General features: G+C 38.5%; 4 protein-coding genes across 5 annotated transcripts; 2 read left to right on the top strand and 2 right to left on the bottom strand.

Moving 5' to 3' along the window:
* Nucleotides 1–1,840: 1,840 nt before the first annotated feature.
* Nucleotides 1,841–6,445, bottom strand: LOC104814467 (peroxisomal acyl-coenzyme A oxidase 1-like). Its single transcript, XM_010542517.1, has 14 exons — nucleotides 6,167–6,445; nucleotides 5,941–6,049; nucleotides 5,770–5,831; nucleotides 5,416–5,625; nucleotides 5,229–5,316; nucleotides 4,984–5,146; nucleotides 4,652–4,850; nucleotides 4,369–4,566; nucleotides 3,542–3,673; nucleotides 3,063–3,183; nucleotides 2,859–2,969; nucleotides 2,579–2,648; nucleotides 2,299–2,482; nucleotides 1,841–2,188 (listed from the first exon to the last, which is right to left on the bottom strand). Exons 1-14 carry the CDS (start codon nucleotides 6,302–6,304, stop codon nucleotides 1,979–1,981), a joined length of 1,995 nt encoding a protein of 664 aa, XP_010540819.1. The 5' UTR covers nucleotides 6,305–6,445; the 3' UTR covers nucleotides 1,841–1,978.
* Nucleotides 6,446–6,938: 493 nt separating this feature from the next.
* On the top strand, nucleotides 6,939–12,686 carry LOC104814705. The gene has a single exon (XM_010542879.1). The coding sequence runs from the start codon at nucleotides 6,939–6,941 to the stop codon at nucleotides 12,354–12,356; it is 5,418 nt and encodes a 1,805-aa protein (XP_010541181.1). The 3' UTR covers nucleotides 12,357–12,686.
* A 66-nt stretch (nucleotides 12,687–12,752) lies between these two features.
* On the bottom strand, nucleotides 12,753–15,586 carry LOC104814466 (1-aminocyclopropane-1-carboxylate oxidase-like). Of its 2 annotated transcripts, none has more exons than XM_010542514.1 (10): nucleotides 15,483–15,586; nucleotides 14,976–15,168; nucleotides 14,812–14,892; nucleotides 14,697–14,748; nucleotides 14,194–14,315; nucleotides 13,776–13,876; nucleotides 13,618–13,676; nucleotides 13,166–13,222; nucleotides 13,000–13,045; nucleotides 12,753–12,850 (listed from the first exon to the last, which is right to left on the bottom strand). In XM_010542514.1, the coding sequence occupies exons 1-10, from the start codon at nucleotides 15,558–15,560 to the stop codon at nucleotides 12,767–12,769; spliced, it is 873 nt and encodes a 290-aa protein (XP_010540816.1). In that variant the 5' UTR covers nucleotides 15,561–15,586; the 3' UTR covers nucleotides 12,753–12,766. The 2 variants fall into 2 exon arrangements, with proteins under 2 accessions (XP_010540816.1, XP_010540817.1); XM_010542515.1 differs by having other exon boundaries at nucleotides 12,760–12,850; nucleotides 12,965–13,045.
* A 424-nt stretch (nucleotides 15,587–16,010) lies between these two features.
* Nucleotides 16,011–18,768, top strand: LOC104814465 (putative dual specificity protein phosphatase DSP8). The gene is made up of 6 exons (XM_010542513.2): nucleotides 16,011–16,752; nucleotides 17,103–17,225; nucleotides 17,333–17,426; nucleotides 17,759–17,841; nucleotides 17,928–18,017; nucleotides 18,113–18,768. The coding sequence occupies exons 1-6, from the start codon at nucleotides 16,501–16,503 to the stop codon at nucleotides 18,488–18,490; spliced, it is 1,020 nt and encodes a 339-aa protein (XP_010540815.1). The 5' UTR covers nucleotides 16,011–16,500; the 3' UTR covers nucleotides 18,491–18,768.
* Nucleotides 18,769–22,851: the final 4,083 nt, after the last annotated feature.

Here is a 22,851-nt window from a genome sequence, read left to right as displayed (position 1 = left end):
CCTTTACTTTCTTTTCTCTTGGTGTAGCTATTTCGTTTTGAGCCCTTCCCCCTCCGACATACACTATTTTAGCACGTTTTACACGGCGCGCACACACACACATACATATATATACATAGGCACATTTCTCGATGCCAACATATCACGATATATTCATAATCCAGATATACAGATGAAAATTATACATGCAATTTAGTAAAAAAAACTGTCACATTTAATTATTTGTTTCGTAACAAAAAAAAACTTTTAAAGGGACATTCAGTTTGGAATCTAAATGGGCGTTGTTTTTAAATTCGAGAAGAGATTGAATAATTATAATCAATATGAGTTTATGAGTGTGTAATTAGGGACTGGAACATGAGTAATACATATGAAAGGTCAGAACTAAAAAGAAAAAAAAATCGTGTATAAACGGGAAGTTAATTAGGGTTTGGTCCTTCCTTGTACGGATCCATTGAAGGAGTTATATAGGTTCCAGATTTAATTGCGCACCAAACTTAGTGGTATTATTAATTGTATTTGGCCTCGTTTCTACTTTTATGATACAGATTCAACCTATTAGCATTTAATGTGACAGCTAGCGAGCTAAAACGTTATATTATGATATAATACACATTTGCTAGTGAAGAACCATCACTTAGCGAGCCGGTTCTTTTGGGACAATTGGTTTGTGGTTGAATACACCAGCGGTTGAGAGCCATTGGAAGGGACAATGAACCAAAAGATTGAATTGCTACCCGAATTCGAGTTTTCATTTGGGAAGGGACATTGATCAATTAGGATTCTCCCATTCGTTATAAAATATATGACCAAAGTTACATGAAACTTTCAGATTATAAAAAAAATATATATATTCCATTTAACCGGGATTGATTTGGTTTAGATAATTATGTTTATTTTATGAATTATTTGTATAAGACGAGAAATTTCCAAAATGGTGTCACTATTATATATATATGGATGAAAGAGGAGCTACTAACACCTGCATTTAGCTTAAACAATGTGGAACCGCATATAATCCGATGAAGCAAAAGTTATGTATTAGGTTTGGTACGTAGGGAGGGTGTATTTTATCCACAGTTATTTAACTATAAAACCATATAAACCAATACACATAATTACAAAAAGTAGTGTATATATATGGGCGGCTAGACGCACGCACACGTTTTTCCCTTGGTACAAACATGCACAGCTCATACACATATTCTATATTTCGGTATATATTCTGGGAAAAAAAAAATCAAATCCAACTGAAACTTGTGTGTCGTCTTGGTTTTAATCAAACGTGGAAAGTAAGATTAATTACTTCTAATTAAGATGCCTTAACTACTAACCAACTAACATTTTCCTTTTCAATTATCCTCCTTTTTAACAATATATATATATATATATATATATATATGTGTATATATATATTCGGGGGTGAGACAGTTGCTAATTTAGAAGGGGTACAGAAATTATAATATGCACCACCACAGCCAACCAACTAATTCGGCTATTAAATGCACAACGGAGTTAATATAATGGTCGTTCAAACATTGGAAGATTACAGTTTGTTTAACAAAAAAATAATAATTATTTTCCAAATCATCACGAGAAATAGATATTTACATGCATATAAATTAAATTAACTATTCATCCCCTTTTTATATTAGCATTATTATTTTTGTAACTCACATCCATCACATGAAAAGAGCAACACCAAGACACAAACCTTGGTTTACACATATATACTCATTTGATAATATAGTTATACATACTAATTCCCAAGAAACATATTAACCAAATCGTTTATTATTATCATCATTATTATTATTAGTATTATTAATATTATCAGAAATAAAAAAAAATCAACAATTTATTTTCCCCTTCATTTAAAAAAAAAACATAAGAAAAAACTGATTCCTTTGGGGAGGGGGATTAAATAACATCAATTTTAATTTAATAACAATGTGATGGAAGAGCAGAAGTTGAGAGTTCAGAGCCTAGAGGTGCGGAGCTGCTGCTTGATGAGCGGACGGATGTACTGATGGTAGCCGTCTGGAACGACGGAGTCGTTGAGAGGATCCTTCCATGCTTCCTCTAACAGGTTCGGGTAGACGTTACCGTCGTAACGGCCGAGCACTGAGCCCAGGTAATGGTCCGTGTAGTTGAACGTGTCCACCAGTGCCACCGCGTTCGGACGCACCTTTCAAAAAGCGCGGACACAGCACAGTACATTAGTAAAGCATGATCTCATCATTCTCTGTTTTTTTTTTCAGACACAGGTTGGTCGGGTTATAAAGCATATATATGAACCTGAGAGTACAAGGATCTGAGCTGATCGCTGGCAAGAGAGGCTTGTTTTGAAGTGATGCAAGCTGTGGTGAGGAAATCGCCGAGGTGTTTGTGGAGAAGATGGAGAGCGTAGACGTAACAGAGGTTCTCTAGCTGTTTCTTCACTCCCTTCCCATTAATCTCTTGTTCCAGCTTCGCAATAAACCTGAACCCAACCCCACAAAGTTTCATCGTTGGAATGCGAAATCAAATATCCAAATTTCAGGTTATTAGCAAAGCAGAACAGCTGAGGAAGCTTTACTTGGAAACGACGATCAACTGGCAATGAGCAACTGCTGCCTCGGCCAAATCAGACGAGAGCTCTGCAAATCCTGTAATAAGACAGAAGAACCTGAGAGAGAGAACTCACAAAAAGCTTTCAAGAGAACAGACACATAAAGGCGTGAATCTTCTGTTTAAGGACCCGAGATATATCCGCCCAAGTAATCAAAATTACATGCATTCTCGGTTAACGTTTTATCAGGAGTGGTTTCGATGGGTAATACATATTACATGATAGAAATGGGAGAGAAATGAAGTACCTTGTTCAGGATTCTCAAACTTGCTGAGATTTTTTGCACATGCAACAGCCATTCTCAAAGCTCTTGCCTCAAACGCCTCCATCACCACACCAGGTTTTAACCAATCCTCAGCTGCATGCCCCAAAACCCACGTCATTAATCTCAGAATCAATGGAAAAAAATAACTTTATGAGATGGGAAGCAAGGGAAGACATGGAAATTTACCCCTTTGAACACCAGGGCGACATTGCATTAGGTGTTCTGCCCGAGCCATATAAGCTGTTGTCCCAACAGGAGGCTTTCCTGAGCCCAGCTGGGAAACTGTCTTCATGAGAAATCTTGCCACCTGAAGCCATGAATTTTTAGAATTATGTGAGCGTCCGTTAATGGAAAAGCGGCTCAGAGCCTCTCTCATGGCATTAGTACTACGGACGAGGAGCTAAGATCTGTCTGATCATTTACTGCCTATCTCAGCCTTCCGAATGGTAATTGTTAAACTTTAGAAGCTGATGATAAATATGTGCATCGCACAAGACCCAAAAGCAAAACACGCCAGCAACAATGTAACATTAACAAAATCCAAAAACTCATAATAGCCAAAGTAGAAAATAAACCCACAGATAAAACCGTAACAGACAAAGCAACAAAAGGTCTTGTTTCGCAAGCGAGAACAACTGGCATTCAGTGAATAAACACAACATTACCTGTAGCAACAGCACAACATTGTCTCCTTCGTATGTGCAAGCAGGAACATAGACAGCAAACAGCTCAGGGAGACCACTGCACCACAAGTAGCCATGTCCACCACATAACTTACGGCATTCTTCAATGCCATCCTGCAGCCAACAGTAATGTTCAATTTATTTGCACGTTTATAACCGGTGAAACCACCACCGCCAACATGTTAGCTCAACAACAATGTAAAAAGACTTACAAATTCAAAATGAAATGCAATTATGCAAAGAATTATTAACACTGAAAGAAATAAAATTACATAACGGGCCTGAATGTTCACACAGTTGCGGATGCTTGCTAAATATGTAAATCCTAGATGACAGTGTATGATGCATGGTTGCGGTTCTTGAATGGTATCGCGTTGTTTTGATTGAGGTTGTGGTTGAGGAAACGAGTACCACAACGAAAGATAATGAATAAATCGTGAATCATTGATTCAATTGTGCTCTCGTACAACTAGAAGTTTGGGGTAAAAAGTGCAACTTCAAAATGCATGGCTGTGTATTATACGACATGTCAACTACAAGCAGATAATGGTGAACAAATTGCAACTATTTTCAATCTTGTTTAGTTCGAAAGGTGAAACCGAAATATGAACCTAAAAAGATGCACATATATAGATAGGTGGCTGTGTATATGCACAAAAAAAAATACTCTATCATTAAACCAACAATTTTTTTTCCCAGTGACATCACACGTGCTTAAATGTGGAATGCTTATTCATCTCCAAACATGTAAAATGAATAAGTAAATGAATCTAATAGGTAGGATAGGAATGATGAGTGCCAGTGGATACCGCAGTGGCAGAGGTAGTCAAAGACTTGAGTCCTGCAGTGCATGCATGAGCCTCAGGCAGCGTTGAGAAATCATTGGCCTGCAGTCTTTGAGTGACATCCGTGTACAGCCATTTCAGCCACTCCCCGACAAATCGAAAGGCGTAAGCAGATGCCAGCAAAGGAAATAATCTATTCTGCTGAGTTTTATAATCAATAACCTGTCATAACAACAACAACAATCACATTATGTTCCCTATTGAGAAACTTAGGCAGCAGAGTAATTAACAGCAGCTTCATCCGTACCTGTGCCTCAGGACCACCTTTCTGTGACCCAAATTGCCTCCGGACAGCACTGTACCTTGTAGCTATGCAAACTGCCCGAGACAGCGCACTGGAAGCATCAGCCACAATTGTTTGTCTCACATACACCATAGTACTATACACCAATTGCCTCGGAACATCTGATGGAACATATTTTCCTTCCCTAGTAACTTTTGACAGTCTGAGAGGGTTCAGAGAGAATAATAATTAAAAAAAAAACAGCAATCAGATTTGAAGCACAAGCTGTTTCTTCAAGAGATATCAGGAAATCGTAAAGGCTTATTCATATCAGACCAAAGGGTAAGAAAGAAAACCTCATAAGCATTTGATCTCTTGGAATGCGAACATGATCAAACATAAGAAAACCGTTGTCCATTGAATTATATGCCCCATTCCCAAACTTCGTCCCGATATCCCCAACCGTTATGCCCGGGAGAGGAGAATGGTCATCCAAACTGCGCAGTTGCACGATAAATCCTGAAAAAGAAAGCTTTGGGGGATCACTATCGAGCTAAAAGAGAATGAAAAATAAGTCCAGACAACCATTCTGGTACATTACCATGGATACCATAGTCTTCACCATCGGTTATGAGACGAGCAAAAACAACAGCATGAGTAGAAACTTTTCCCAGTCCACCAGGCCACCACTATTCAAGAAATCAAATACACAGTGCTGATGAGTCCTATAAACATGTGATGTGAGAGACTCCACAAACTCAATCAATCGCTTAAATTTGGTTACTGACTTTGGCTGAAGTCAGAGTTGGACTGTGTATGACAAACTCATCTGTGTGTGGATCAAAAGTGGCAACTGTCTCCAAGCCTTGAACATTTGAGCCATGACCCAACTCAGTTTGCGCATAACACCCAATAATCTGCATCCTATTCGCCAGCGATAACCACTTCTGCTGCTGCTCGTCAGTGCCCTGACCCTTGATTGCAGGCATAAACATTCCCTACAAAACACAAGCAAGAAATATCAACCTCATGAAACAAAATTACGGCCACCGGAGAATACTTCAAAACATGATAGAAGCAACGTATTCCAAAATAACAAAGAAATCCATATTCAAAAATGAGAATTTTGCAGGAATGATTACCCAGTGTAGATCGAGAAAGGAGGGATGATCCACGAAAAACCTCAGCCTTCCCGCCTCGTCCTCTGTAACCAAAACCATGGAAGAGTTCACAATCGATTTAAAAAAAATCGCCATAACAGATGTAAAACCACGAGAAGAAAAAAAAATCCGTTCTTGAGAAGAAAAACATGCCAGAGAGACGGAGCTCGAAGATCCTCTTCCACGCATGAGCAGCTTTTCTCAGTGTGTCCTTAAACAACTCCTTTCTGCCCATCACACCTCTATGGTCCTTGCGAAAGAACTGGCCAAGCAAAACGCAACCACGGAATTCACAAATCGAACACAAGAACATCCATGAATCCGACTCCACACATGAACGTTTCCGGAAACCAAACAGAAAGAGCGAGAGAAAATTAACCGGATCACTAGCGACGAGACGGGATATGCGATCGGAAATCTCAAAAGCGTGGCGAGAACCGGCCCAGACGATCTTCATCTCGTTGACATCGAAGTCGGCCTTGATCCTCTCGTCGGCAAGGTGATCAACTCCATCCATGATTCTCCGAATTGGGTTCAGAGATCAGAGCCCGCGGTGAATTCAAATGTGATTTTTCTATCACGAGAGAGAGGAAAACCAAACAGAAACTCAGAGGAGGTGAAAGAGAGCCGAACCATACAGCGGTCCAAGTGGGGCATTCATTAATTTTCAAAGGATAAGAAGAGTCGTAGTTGTAAGAAAATCAAAGTGTTGAGTTTTTCGAGGTTCATCCACACGTGAAATAATAAAATAAAATAAAAAATAAGACGTATAAATGATCTGCATGGAGCACATAAAGAAGAAATTAAATGTTCATCATTGAATTAATTTTCGACATCGCAACCCAAAACCATTTGCTCTATGTTTCAAGAGAACGATTAACCATTCTCTTCAAGTAATATATATATATATATATATGTATATATAATGTTTATTTTTACCCATCCATCTAGTTAATAATCTCTCTAAATTCTCTCTAAATTCTCCTAATGTACAAAATTATACAAACTGTTTGATGTTTAAGGTTTTTAAAATTCCTCATGGTTGACAAATATGAACATATCAAACACATACAAACACAAGTAGAAAGAAAAATGGTCGGGGGGACCAGACAGACTAGGAGGAGCCGTAGGTAAGCTTGAACCTGAAGGATATGTTGAAGGCAGGCATAGTGAGACCGAGTCAGAGTCCTTTTTCAAGTCCAGTATTACTAGTTAAAAAGAAAGATGGTAGCTGGAGGTTTTGCATCGATTACAGGGCACTGAACAAGGTCACAGTGTTGGACAAATTCCCTATACCAATGATAGACCAATTGTTGGATGAATTACATGGAGCAAGGGTGTTTTCAAAGTTGGATTTGAGATCAGGGTACCATCAGATCAGAATGAAGACAGAGGACATTCCCAAGACAGCATTCAGAACACATGATGGACACTATGAGTTTTTAGTAATGCCTTTTGGCCTTACTAATGCTCCAGCAACATTCCAAGCATTAATGAATGAGATTTTCAGACCTTACCTAAGGAAGTTTGTGTTAGTATTTTTTGATGACATTCTGGTATACAGCTGCTCACTACAGGATCATGCAACACATCTACAGACGGTGCTAGCTGTATTACAGAAACACAAGCTATACGCTAACAAAAAGAAGTGTGAATTTGGAAGACAACAGATAGACTATCTGGGGCATATAATTTCTCAAGAGGGTGTATCTACAGACCCAGCTAAGACAGCAGCAATGCAAAAGTGGCCAACCCCAAGCAATGTGAAGGAATTAAGAGGATTTCTGGGGCTGACAGGATATTACAGACGCTTTGTACAGAACTATGGCACCATAGCCCGTCCCTTGACAGATCTACTAAAGAAAGATGGGTTTAATTGGTCTGAAGATGCTTCGAGTGCATTTAGGAAACTAAAACAGGCTATGACATCTGCTCCAGTTCTGGGACTACCAGATTTTCGTGAAGATTTTGTGGTTGAAACGGATGCCTCGGGATTTGGCATCGGAGCAGTCCTAATGCAGAAGCATAGGCCAATTGCCTTCTTTAGTCAGGCTCTGTCTGAAAGGGAGAGATTGAAACCAGTATATGAGAGGGAATTAATGGCAGTGGTTCTCTCTATCCAACGTTGGAGACACTACCTATTGGGTAGAAGTTTTCTGGTTTGCACAGACCAGAAAGCCTTAAAATTCTTACTGGAACAACGCGAGGTGAGTATGGAATACCAACGTTGGTTGACTAAACTACTGGGATATGATTTTCAGATTGTTTATAGGCCAGGAGTGGAGAATAAGGCAGCTGATGGCCTGTCCAGAATGCCACATGACTATCAGAATGGGAAGAAACCATTTAAGGATTGGGCAGACGTGAGAGAAAGGATAACAAGAAGATTTGGTGGAAGGAAGCTGGGCTCACCTTTCGACAGACTACTGTCATTGAGACAAACAGGTACGGTAGAAGAATACTTGTGTGAGTTTGAAGAATTATTAGCTCAGGTACCTCATACTCCTGAAGAAATGGTAGAAAGTACATTCAAAAATGGATTGAAACCAGAGATATTGGAGATATTACAGATTTTCCGACCTAAAGGCATGGAAGAAATAGTGGATGTGGCACTGAGCATTGAAGGCAGCAAGCTAAGTGCGGTGTGTGGAGGAAAAGGAGGTAGTGATGGAAAGAACTGGAGGACGGGATATACAGGCTCATCATTCAGAACAGTTTCAGTACCTACTGAAAACCAGAAATACCAGAACCAATCATACAGGAGCAATTTTCAAGAAAGAGGAAGACAGATCAATGGAGGAAAAGGACCAAAAGAGGAGGGTGGAGTTCAAGAAAAGAAATCAACATTCAAAAGAATGTCTGATGCTGAATTTGAAGAGAAAAGGAAGAAGGGATTATGTTTCAGGTGTGATGAGAAGTTTTTTGTGGGACACAGATGCAAACAGAAGGAGTTACAAGTGATTTTGGCTGAGGAAATAACAGAAACAGGGGAGGAACTGGAGGAAGAGCAGGATAATGAAGCAGGAAACAGAGAGGACGAGGGAGAGTTTGCTGAGCTATCACTCAACTCAGTAGTGGGGTTAACTTCACCAAAAACACTGAAGATCCGAGGATCAATAGAAGGCCAGGAAGTAGTTGTATTGATTGACAGTGGAGCCACTCATAACTTCATATCCTTGAAGTTAATGAAGAAGCTGAAATTAAGACCTGAAGGTAACACTCAATTTGGAGTATCTTTGGGAACAGGTATGAAGGTAAAAGGAAAAGGGATTTGTAAGGCAGTACATTTACAATTACAGCAGATAGAAGTAGTAGAAGATTTCTTACCACTGGAATTAGGAAGTGCTGATTTGATTCTGGGAGTACAGTGGCTACAGAAGCTGGGAAAAGTTCAGATGGATTTTCAGGATCTGGAGTTGAAGTTCAATCAAGGCACATCATGGGTTACAGTAACAGGTGATCCTACTCTACATAGTTCATTGGTAACCCTGAGATCATTGATCAAATCAGTTTGTGATGGAGATCAGAGCTACTTAGTTAAGCTGGAAACATTAGAAGAGCAAGTGGGGGTTGATTCAAATCTTCCGGAGAAGTTACAGGCAGTGCTGGAAGAGTTTGGGCCAGTGTTTGAAATCCCTACTGAATTACCACCAGAAAGGGGTAGAGAGCATCCAATTAATCTCAAAGAAGGAACAGGTCCTGTAAGTGTCAGACCTTATAGATACCCCCATGCACACAAAGAAGAGATTGAGAAACTAGTGAAGGATATGTTGAAGGCAGGCATAGTGAGACCGAGTCAGAGTCCTTTTTCAAGTCCAGTATTACTAGTTAAAAAGAAAGATGGTAGCTGGAGGTTTTGCATCGATTACAGGGCACTGAACAAGGTCACAGTGTTGGACAAATTCCCTATACCAATGATAGACCAATTGTTGGATGAATTACATGGAGCAAGGGTGTTTTCAAAGTTGGACTTGAGATCAGGGTACCATCAGATCAGAATGAAGACAGAGGACATTCCCAAGACAGCATTCAGAACACATGATGGACACTATGAGTTTTTAGTAATGCCTTTTGGCCTTACTAATGCTCCAGCAACATTCCAAGCATTAATGAATGAGATTTTCAGACCTTACCTAAGGAAGTTTGTGTTAGTATTTTTTGATGACATTCTGGTATACAGCTGCTCACTACAGGATCATGCAACACATCTACAGACGGTGCTAGCTGTATTACAGAAACACAAGCTATACGCTAACAAAAAGAAGTGTGAATTTGGAAGACAACAGATAGACTATCTGGGGCATATAATTTCTCAAGAGGGTGTATCTACAGACCCAGCTAAGACAGCAGCAATGCAAAAGTGGCCAACCCCAAGCAATGTGAAGGAATTAAGAGGATTTCTGGGGCTGACAGGATATTACAGACGCTTTGTACAGAACTATGGCACCATAGCCCGTCCCTTGACAGATCTACTAAAGAAAGATGGGTTTAATTGGTCTGAAGATGCTTCGAGTGCATTTAGGAAACTAAAACAGGCTATGACATCTGCTCCAGTTCTGGGACTACCAGATTTTCGTGAAGATTTTGTGGTTGAAACGGATGCCTCGGGATTTGGCATCGGAGCAGTCCTAATGCAGAAGCATAGGCCAATTGCCTTCTTTAGTCAGGCTCTGTCTGAAAGGGAGAGATTGAAACCAGTATATGAGAGGGAATTAATGGCAGTGGTTCTCTCTATCCAACGTTGGAGACACTACCTATTGGGTAGAAGTTTTCTGGTTTGCACAGACCAGAAAGCCTTAAAATTCTTACTGGAACAACGCGAGGTGAGTATGGAATACCAACGTTGGTTGACTAAACTACTGGGATATGATTTTCAGATTGTTTATAGGCCAGGAGTGGAGAATAAGGCAGCTGATGGCCTGTCCAGAATGCCACACAACACGATTCTGGAACCAACATGTATGGGGTTAGCCATAACTATTCCGAGAAATATACAACTGGTGGAGGTAGAGAAAGAAATTGGGGAAGACAGTGATCTGAAGGAGATAGTCAGCAAGCTGAAGGAAGGGGAAACCAAAGTGGGAAAGTATCATTTGCTACAAGGTATGCTGAGATATAAAAACAGGTTAGTAGTTTCCAAACATTCAAGTTTCATTCCTACAATTCTGGCTGAGTTCCATGACAGTAAGATGGGAGGGCATTCAGGGGTTTTGAGAACATTAAAAAGGATACAGGAGTTGTTTCATTGGGTAGGAATGAAAGCTGATATTAAGAAATATGTAGCTGAATGTGCTGTCTGTCAAAGCCAAAAGTATTCAACTTTGGCTCCAGCAGGTCTCTTGCAACCATTACCGATTCCAGAACACATTTGGGAGGACATTTCAATGGATTTCATTGAGGGCTTACCAAGATCAGCAGGTTATAATGTAGTACTGGTAGTAGTTGACAGATTGAGCAAATATGCTCACTTCATAGCCTTAAAACATCCGTTTACAGCTATGGTGGTTGCTAAGGTTTTTGTACAGGAGGTAGTCAGGCTACATGGGTTTCCAAAATCCATAGTATCAGACAGGGACAAGGTATTCCTCAGCAACTTTTGGTCGGAATTATTTCGGATAGCAGGCACCAAATTAAAGTTTAGTACAGCCTATCATCCACAAACAGATGGACAGACAGAGGTATTAAACAGATGCTTGGAGACATATTTGAGGTGTTATGCTAATGATCATCCCAGGAAATGGATTCAATTTCTGAGTTGGGCAGAGTTTTGGTACAACACTTCGTTCCACACAGCATTACAGTCCACACCATTTCAGATTGTGTATGGAAGAGAACCACCTACATTACTGAAATATGAGGAGGGATCTACTTCTAATTTTGAACTGGAAAAAGCACTAAGGGAAAGGGATAGAATGATATTGGAGATCAAGCAGAAACTTCAAGCAGCTCAACAGAGAATGAAAGTATCAGCTGATAAAGGGAGGCGAGATCTGACATTGACAGTAGGGGAGTGGGTTTATTTGAAAATCAGACCATACAGGCAGAACACTCTGGCAGCAAGGAGTAATCAGAAGCTAGCTGCTCGATATTATGGCCCTTTTCAAATAGAAAGCAGGATGGGAGAGGTAGCATATAAACTAAAGTTACCTAAGGGGTGCAACATTCATCCTGTATTTCATATTTCACAGCTTAAAAAGGCTTTGGGAGGTAACATCCAACCAAACCAATTACCAAGGCAGTTGACAAGAGATCTGGAACTACAAGTTCAGCCGAAAGACATCAAGGATTCCAGGTATACTAAAGAGGGTCGGTTGGAAGTTTTGGTTGAATGGCAGGATTTACCAGAACATGAGAGTACATGGGAAGTGGCTGAAGATTTCAACAAGCAATTTCCTAGCTTTCAGCTTGAGGACAAGCTGAGACAGAAAGGGGGGAGTATTGATAAGTATTTCAGGGTTTACGTCAGAGGCAGGAAGAGAGGAAAAGAAGCAGTAAATGGTGAAGATCAAGAGGAAGGAGCTGAAGAAGTGGCTGAAGAAGGAGCTGGAGGGATAAGAGAGGGGAGCTGAAGCAAGAAGGAACAGCTGAAGAGAAAGGTACGCTGCTATTAGATTTGTTTGTTTGTGTATAAGGATAGTATATGTTGATTGTGTTTGTTGCATAGTTGGTTAGTAGTTGTGAATAAACAGCTGTATTGTCTGTTATGGTTAGGAATATGGTTAGCTGTTAGTAATTCTGTTAGGATGGGATTGTATAAATAGTGTAGAGAAGGGATTGAAGGGTTTTTAGGCAATTTCTAGTACAGAATTGTAAGGGGAAGAGAGTGGGGACCTCTCTCTAATCAAAGTCATCCATCGTGTACCTGTTTTCGGTGATCAATAAAGCTGGGCAGTTCTTCTCCAGCTGAGGAATCCGAGGTCTGGACCATAACATATTTCTTTGGGAATATCCAGCCGATCCAAAGATGTTATCGCCACCGTTACCTGGGCGGACAAGTTTCGCTGCAGCAACTCTTCAAGCATTCCACAAGACAATCGGGATTGGGATCTAAGAACAACACCACCTACCATTCATGTACATCACAAACTACGTTACTATTATTAGACACTTAAAACTAGAGTACATTCAAAACTGTGTACATAATCTTTTTTCAGGCTTAAAAAAGATTGATACAGACCCTTTCTGGACCCATTACTCAAAACTATATCTCACCGAGTATCGTTCCTTTCCCACTGGCATCACTCTATGCAATGTCGACCTACACACCATTACACGAAGAAGAAACTATGCTTTCTTTTAAACCCAACCAAGACAAATTTGAAACTAAAATGAGGGTGGTATATATGAAGATTTTCCCCCTTTTAGACCAAAACTTTACCTGAAAAGTCCATTAGTCCATCTCTCCATCATGTCGCCAATGTTTACTACAAATGCCCTGTAAAGTTCCCCAAGTTGTGATCAAATTCCATTCCACCAAATGAAATCTGATCTAAACATGTTTCAGAGAAAGGGAAAATCGAATAAAAAGAAATACTCTATGCCTGGAGAATTCTCGATGTAAACAAGTTCTACTATTTTTTTTTTTGTCACTCAATACTGACATGCAAACTTATTCAAAAAAATTCCACCAGTTACCATCTCAATTAACTTTCTATTCCCTCTTGCTGCTTTTCATTTTCAGCAGTTTTTCTTCAAACTACTTGAACCTTTAACATTTAGGTTTTCAAACGAGGTCAAGACTAGCGTTTGCTAGTGTGTTGAAACTAGTATTTACAGGTATATACAGAAGACAGTTTCATCAGACATCACTTATGCTATAGCTGGACTTACCCGTTAATTCCAGGGACATCCTCCCATACGCGAGGTCGTTTCGACTTATCCCTACAAACCTGTATTGCGCACACACTTTAACAATAACAGATTAAGGAGAGATCAAAAAAAGAATCATCATTACGATAAGAAGAATTACGAGAATTTACAATACTTTCCTGAAGTCCAGGAACTCCATCGGTGGCAAGAAGAGTTATCATCCCATAATCCGAGTGAGCAGACGCACCATACGTTTCCTCATTCGCCAAATTCAGTTCTCCTAAAATCACAAGATGCCCAGAGGTAAATATTTCCACCAAATGCATTAAACATGTTTAGACATCTTATTTGTTGTACTTACATATGTATATGTAAAAAAACTTATGCAATGTATTTGCAGCTATAACATATCCCTTATACCATCTACTTTTCCCATGCAATGGACACCAGTTTTCATTCATAGCTTTTACCTCCACAACAACAATGGGGGGTCTACCATATTACAGCACTGATTCTTTGAAGGACGAGATTCACATATCTAAACAATTTTGAGTCAACTAAGATTAGTTCCAAACCTACAGGAATTTGGTGATATACCGGGATAATGTAAAAGGCGAACAACTGCTGCTGGTTCATTCAAGGCTCCGACTTGTTTGAAGAAGTTTTCATCCAAATTCAATGCCAAAGCAATTAAGCAAAGCAATTTCCTACCAACAGACCTAAAACAGCAGCAGCATGTTAAACGGGACAGTAAATTGATAAAGAGTAACAATCTAAGAGTCAAGAGAAGAGAGAAATCAATCAAGAAAAACAGACTACATTTATAGCGAAAAAAAAAAGGTATTTCCAGAACAAGCAGGCAGTCTCTTGGCAAGTTGGCATTGGTGTAATTGGTTGAGGTAGATGATATCGACCATAATCACCAGAGTCAAACCTCAACCAACATATGATCTTGAACCCCGTTTTCAACAATGGGCGTAAGTATGCACATGCTCTGAAAACTACTTTGGGTGCTAGAGCCATACCTAGTACATATTAGAGATTAAAAGTTCCATCAATGATATGAAAAAAATGAAAAAGGAAAAAGGCATGGTACTTACAGGACATTCTTGTAGTAACATTCCATGGTTTGCCTCCACAATGGCAAGAGATCTGGACATCTAAAACCCATAAGAGAAGGCCCTGGTATTGCAATAAAGGACTTAAAAACTCTACCTTCAGAAGGCCATTGATTTGGGTGGCGTTGAGCTAACGTGCCTTCTAAAGAACCAAAATAGAAGCTTTCCTTGGAATCGCCTGGCACAGAGATAATATTATTAAACACTGTAAAAACAAACCACAAGCCATAATGAGATACAAAAAAAACAAAGGAAAAGAACCTTTGGAACTCGAAGATGGGTCGAGTTTCTCAGCATACAACGGTGTATAGCCTAAAAGGTCACGGCGAAGCAGCAAAATCTTCTCTTCCAAAGGGAGACAGAAGAATTTATTGCTCTCACTGAAAACCATTTCCATCAACTCTTCATCAATGCCATGATTCTTGACATAGAAGAAACCGTGCTCCAGACAGGCCTAACAGAAATAACATCAAGCGACAAAAACTCGGTCCTGAGCAAACACCACATCGTAGCTCAATCTCAAATTAGTATCTGACGAAGCACATCACATAGAGGAAAAAAAAACAAAGCAAAAATCATTTTAGCAAAACTTCTAGGGCTCTAACTATTTCATGATCCTCACCTTCATAAGCCCACCGCTATTATACGTCAATACATGTGTTCTTCGAATCCAAACATATACGTACACATGTACTCACATGACGGAACAACAAAAATCGACCTCTTACACTGATAAATCCTTCGAAGAAGAAAGAGAAGAAGGAGAACCTGGCGAATAGATTGGGAGTTGGAGATTTTGTCCGGCGAAGAGAGATCGATGATCGGAAGCCGTAACGCCGTCGCCATTAAAATTGACCGCTCCGACCCTTCAATTAGCCGTTTGTGGAATTATAGATGGATGGATACATCATTGTTTATATTGGGCTCATAAGTAAATGGGCTTCAGTCCTTGAGCCCAAAATTTTTTTTTTTGTGAATTGGTTTTAAATGTCCATTAGTATTACCATAATGGATAACATATTTCAAGAAAACTCTTTAGATATGCATTTATCAAATCCGTGAAATCTTAATTTCAACAATACATAAATCTTTATTCATTTAAAAAAATTATAAAACTATATAAATCAATTACTTGGTAATAAAATCACTTAGTCAAATGAAAACGTTCTTCCAAATTCCAATCACAAATAGGAAACACATGATAAGCACGTCGGTTTTCCCCTATATCCGAATAACACGTGTCAATCATATATAGACTTCCTCCAAAATGCATTCCACGGAGACGCTGTGACTGTATCAAAACCCTCCAGAAAAGTTTGTTAGAAGAAAAAAAAAAACATAAGGTGGAGTGGAATTCAGGCAAATCGAAATTCTTCTTCCACAATTTCAGAAGCTGATACACGCTCTAGGGTTTTCTTCCGATTTATTTCTCTCCCATTGAAGGTTGAATCCATCGGTTCTCGGTGACTGTTCTCCGTCTCGCCGTCGCTGCCTGGTCGGGTCTTTTTCCGGCGAGATATGGTGGTGATCTCCCTGAAAGTTTTGAATCCCGCTATTCTCCGGTTGTTGCCCCTTGATTTTGCTGCAATTTCGATTTCCTGTAGATTTTCTTGGCTTTGTCTGCGGTTCATGTAAGATTGTTAGGGCTTTATGACCCGGTTCCGTCGATTATTATCGTGAATAATCCTGTCTGTGTATGTGCGCTTGTATAGAAAGCTGGTGAATAGGGTTTGGATTGGGAAGTAGGTTGTTGGTGTGGTTGAACAGTAGATACTCTGTTGAGGATATGTATATCGAAGAACTGAAAGAAAGAGAAGAGGAGAAGGGGAAGAGGTCGGTTAGCGAGGTTAAAAATGACAATAGGGTTGTAGAGGGAGATAAGGCGGTTTTGTTGAGAGGAGGAAGCGTGATCGTTCTGTCGACGAAGAGGGTGTTGGTTGGTGTAGGAGCTCGTGCACTGTTCTATCCAACTCTGATTTACAATGTGTTTAGGAATAAGCTCGAGTCTGAGTTCCGGTGGTGGGACAGGGTTGCCGAGGTAAAATTCCCTACCCTTCTTTTCTGTTTTTCTTTTTGTTTAGTTTTTTAGCCAAACTGTGTTGATCTGAATGGCAAATGTTACAATTCTCTGGTTGTTAGATTGCGATGCTTCCTAAACAGCCGAATATAATGCTAATATGAAGTGTTACTTTTCCAGTTTTAATGAATTGTTAAATTGCCGCTTTCGTTAGAGTTTACCTTCGAATTTGCGGTTTCACCTTTGAGTTAAGCTGCATTTAGTTTGTGTGTTTGAGTCTCATATTCCTGTATATGTTTATATTCCTCCAAAAGTATAGTATTGTGCTTTAGGTCTGTCTCTTTTGCTGACACCGTTTTTTCATTTTCCAGTTTATATTGTTGGGAGCGGTTCCGTTCCCCTCTGATGTGCCACGGCTTAAGGAGCTCGGTGTTTGTGGGGTGGTCACGCTGAATGAACCATATGAAACTTTGGTTCCAACGTCTCTGTACAAAGTCCGTTATTCAGTTTTGAAGCTGACCATTTCAATTATACCCTGTCTTTTGGCTCCCTTCACCCGCTAATATATTAACTCGTTTTAGTTTCACTACTCTGATGACAGTCTCACTCCATTGACCACTTGGTGATTCCCACAAGAGACTATTGCTTTGCTCCTTCCATGGAGGCCATATGCAAAGCTGTAGATTTCATTCACAGTACGTGTACTTCCACATTTGATTTGTTTGCTCTTTCATTCCATGTTTCAAGATATGAGATGTTCCTCTGAAATAGTTTTTGTGTGTGATTATGTCATGCACATTTCATTCACTGTAAGTGTATTTCTTCATTTGATATGTTTGTTCCCTAATCCCATGTTTTGAGATATGAGGTGTTTCTCTGAAATAGTTTTTTGTTCATATATATGATTGCGTGCAGTAAGTTATCGTGTAAAGTGGTTTTGTTCATTGCTGTTTTTTTGTTCAAGTATATCAAAGTTGTTGGAAGCCATTTTTATTATGCCCTGAGCATTATTTTGTCTAATTTGAAGGAAATGCTTTGGCTGGAAAAACGACTTATGTTCACTGCAAGGCAGGTCGGGGCCGCAGCACGACTATTGTCATGTGTTACCTGGTTGGTATCGCAATTCACCCAAAGATAAACTTGATTAAAGATACCATTTTCTGATCCATGATCCATCTATTCGGAAAACACTACAGGTACAGCACAAGCACATGACACCTGAAGCTGCATATGCGTATGTGAGATCCATCAGGCCAAGAGTCCTTCTAGCAGCCTCCCAATGGAAGGTATCTGTCTGGCTCTTTGTTTCTTCATGATGAATCCTGGAGATCTGTATTTTATATATTCTTGTCATTGTTTTTTGATGGGTGGTTGTCTGCAGGCTGTTGTTGAGTACTGCAGTCTCAGGGTGCCAAAATCTCAGAAACCCTCTAAGGGTTCAGACACCGGTTTGATATCGAGAAGCGTGAAAGAGGTTCCTCGGGATGTAATGGTGTTTGATGATGATGGGTCGGTGGTGGTGGTGACTGAGTCTGATCTAGAGGGTTTTGATCCAACGGTTTCTATGTTGGGGAATGAGATATGGGCTGCTGCTGCTGTGGGGGATATGAGCCTTTTCTATCGTATGAAAGTTGCTGGGCAGATGACGCTGGCTAGGATTTCATGCTCGTGGATGCGTCACCGCACAGATCAGAAAATTACTGTGGAGAATAGGGGAGATTCCTTTGGAGGCATAAGCGTCGACATTTCCGTCTACTGATGAATGATGATGATGATGATGTTGATGGTGAAACAGAGACAAGACAGTGAGACTTGGCGATGGGTTTCATTTCCATGTAATTTCTACTGGCCGTAATTTGTCTATTTCACCGCTTCATATACTTTGCACGGCCCTCTTCTATTCAAGGACAAGATAATAGAAAGCTAGCCCACCCAATGTCTCAGTATAATTGGTCTTCATAAACTTCAGACTTTATTTTAGGCCCAACATGTATTTCCATGTATCCTCCATTAGATAAATCCAATCTGGGTTGGACACCACAACATTTAAATTTTTTTTTATTTTTCCGCTTTCGAAATAATTAATCTAATAGCAGACACAAAGCTATACAAACATGCACACACTGGAACGTTTGTTGTTTCTCTTTTATCTTTAAACCAATTGTGCCAAGGATTCACAATTATAAACAGAGCTTTCAGTATACAACTGAGAAATGCAAAACTAAAGGTGGGCTATAAAATAGAAGACTGCAAATGGCTCATGTTAAGAGCATAATGTCAGAGGACAACGTCAACGTGCATACAGTATTACGATAAGCCAGCCACAAGAGATTTCTGACCGTTCGATTGTTTGATCTCAGTTGCATCATCGTACGGCTGAAACGGAACTTTCTTGTTATGTTACCATACACCCGAGGGCATTGGATCATCAGCGAATGAACGAAGGTTTAAAAAGATTAGGGTGTTAAATGGATAGAGTTTTTATTCTGAGTTTTTGGATTTAGTTTTTGGTTTTTAGATTTTAGTTTTTGGTTTTTGGCTTTTGGTTTTTATAGATTTGTAAATCCAAAAAAATATAGCTTTTAGTTTTTAGTTCAATTTTTTTCATAAAGCGGTTTTTCTGGTTTTTAGGAAAACTAAATTTAAAAAACTTGATTGACAATTTTTTGAGTTTTTAAAATCTAAAAACTCCCAAAACCCTTGTCATTCAACACCTAGGTTTAGCATATTGATCTCCGCGGCCGCTTTTGACTAGTGGGCTTTTCGATTCGGTTTTTCAGAACCGAACCAAAACGAACCGAAAAATATGATATTTTTTCTGATCCGAACCATTTTAATTTCCTAAAAGGTATGATTTTTAGAAAATCGAACCAAACTAAATTTAAAAAAAAATTTCGAAATTTTTTTTTAAAAGAAATCTATCATTTTTTAATAAAAACCGGAACCGACCCGAAACCGAAGAGTAACCGAACGTAATATAAAAACTGATAGATACCTATTTTTGTAAAATTGAAAAAACCAAACCGATATATTCCTATTCCGAATCCAAACACGAAACGCCCACCCCTACTTTTAGCTAGAGTTTTTATTTCCAAGTCTCTTAAATTATCTCTCTATCTCTTCGTATTTGTCAAATTTTCATTCCTTCCTTCCTTCTCTCATCTGTCTATTTTTGAAAAAATTTTATATTCCCCTACGAATTTTCCTTAAAGTTCTAATTTTCTACATCGATTTTAAATTTGACAAAAAATTACATCGGATTATAAATATTTCCAAAATCTCACACAAAATATTAAAATTTATTGCAAGTTCTCTCATATTCGTAAATGACATTAAGTTCCGTCAGTTTTAATGTTGACGTGACATTATCATTGTGATATCCCGATTATGATGAGGATTGAGAGTGTTCGTCGGTACGATGGCACGATCAAGAAGCGGCTTTCCGAGTACCACTAAGGTCAAAAGGATACAGGAATGAATCGAACGCACTGGAATGAGAGAGATCTGAGGGCTAAATAGATAAAAAAAACTATATGGTTTGAGATAACATAAAAGAATTGGTTGGGTTACTCATAGCAACAAAATGCTCCTATCTTTTCGGTTGACTTTTTAGAGAGAATTCCAAAGTTATGCATGCGAGTGAGGATAAAACACGCTGTAAGGTCTCATGTTGTTGTGTGAGGGCGGTTTCGATATTTCGTAGCGGTTGCAGCTCGTTATAATCATATTCCGCCAAATCATCACACCACGTACAGAAAAAAAATTAAAAATTAAAAATTTAAAAAAATTAAAAAAATTAAAAATTTAAAAATTTATATATTCACATGCATATATACATACATATATACACATAAATATATATATGTATATATACATATATATATTTAATAATTATATATATGTGAATATGTATATATATATGTATGAATGTATGTGTGTATATATATATATATATATTTATGTGTATATATGTATATATATGCATGTGAATATGCATGTATATATATGTAGATATACATATGTATGTATATATATAATTGTGTATATCTATATATAATTGTGTATATATGCATATATATATATATATTTTTTTTTAAAAAAAATTATTTTTTATTTTTTAAAATGTTTAAAATTTTGAAATTTGTTATATTTTAGAAATTTTAAATTCTATAAATTTTTAAAATTTTATTTAATTTTATATTTTTATATTTTTTATATTTTTTATTTTCTGATGTGACATAATAATTTGACAGAATATGATGATTTGGAGGAAAAAGTATGACATGACATACCACGTCGATATTAAAATTGACGGAACATAACGTCGTTTATGAATATAGAGAAAATTGCAACACATTTTAATATTTTGTATGAGATTTTGGAAATGTTTAAAATTCGTTGTAATTTTTTGTTAAATTAAAAATTAGTATAGAAAATCGGCACATTAACAAAAATTCGTGGGAGAATACGAAATTTTTCCTTCTTTTTATAAAAAAATGAATTTATAGTTTAAAACATCTTAATAGAAAAAGATGATAAATACTATTAATTTTTTGTCCAAAATTATAAACTCAATTCTATTTATCATAATACAAGTTTAATATTTAAACACTATTAATAACTTTTTATTTAGAGAACGATGTGGTTACTGGGAAAGCGATTTTAACCGCCAAATCCTAACATGACCTTTGTCTCATGCTCCCCAGCCAGACATCCTCTGACCCATCTGAACTTCTTCAATCACCATAACCTACAAAAATAAAATCTATCGCTCCAGCAAACCATGGTCCGACCCCGACCACACGACCAAGTAATCTTGAACGGTCTGGAGTCTAGTACGGACCCGACCAGACCAATTTTCTATCAGACCTAATCAAACTAAACCAAAATAAAGGACGGTTTGACCCGCACTAATCCTCAAACTCCAAATAAGTCCTAAACCCCAGACGAGACGAATTAGTAATCCGGGTGGATCAAAACCTAATTTAATCGTAAAGGATGTTATAATGAATTGCAAGGAAATATTTAAAAGATATCGAGCGTGTATGATTATATAGATAAATATATAACAGATGTATAGGGGTATGTACATTCGATAGAATTCCCTAGACAAAGACTTATAATCATTAATAAACTGAAAAATGTGTGTATGTATGCATGATGAATGAAGTGCATTATTGTATGTGATTAAGGGTATGAATTAGGGTAGCTGGCAAGGCGTTAAGTAATATATCGGATGTGTTTGGATATTGTATAGAGTGTGATTGTAAACGGGTAAACGTGTGTGTATGATATATTCTGATGAATGTGATGAGTGAAAACCCAGTCGTATGGCAGTTGATCCAGATCGAATGTCATACGAGTGAGATATGATTGTGATTGAGGTTATCTCAATATCGTGCCAATGCCCTGGCAGACGGTTAAGGCACCCCCAAAGATCTACGTAGTCAATATCGATTGACGAAGGAGTCAGTATTGATGTGTGGGGAGGAATATGGTTCCTTGATAACCGCACCAATGTTCCATTAGCCTTAAAATGGAATCTAGGATTGAGCAATTCTTTCGATGACCGGCAAAAAAAATTGAGACCCGGGTTTTTGCATATGTCTTCCGACGAGGTGGTACGGATTTGCTCTAAAATACTTGAGCTCGAGTGTAACAAATATTTCCGAAGAAGATGGTCGGCGAGGAAAAGTTCCTGTGATTAACTTCGTGCAACAAGTTGATGGCATCGAGAGTCAATGTTTAGAGCCTAGTATGGAGAGGAAACATCGTGATCGGAGTGTGAATATGTGTGTATTGTGTGTTTTGAGAAATGCTGGTGTGTTATTATTCCGATTTTGGGCGAGGAGATAGGTGGTAGTGCAATATACAGGGTGCGTCCTGACCTACATGTGCGATACACATAGAAATGAATTGACAGATGTGATTGAAAGACCGGGATGGTCGAGTTATGCCTTATGAGTGACGATCTTGGTTTGTTGATTTGCCTGAATTGTCCTATGCGTGCGATGCACGCAGAAAGAATTAACGGCTATTGTTCAAGGATTCTTTTTTAGACTTGTTATGATTGCTTTAATGAACGATTGAGTGATTATTATATATATATATATATATATA

The sequence above is a fragment of the Tarenaya hassleriana genome, unplaced genomic scaffold (genome assembly GCF_000463585.1).
Source record: "Tarenaya hassleriana unplaced genomic scaffold, ASM46358v1 Cleome21, whole genome shotgun sequence".
Classification (NCBI taxonomy): domain Eukaryota; kingdom Viridiplantae; phylum Streptophyta; class Magnoliopsida; order Brassicales; family Cleomaceae; genus Tarenaya; species Tarenaya hassleriana.
The sequence above is the reverse complement of the archived record's forward strand: the minus strand, read 5'-3'. Positions and strand labels throughout refer to the sequence as shown.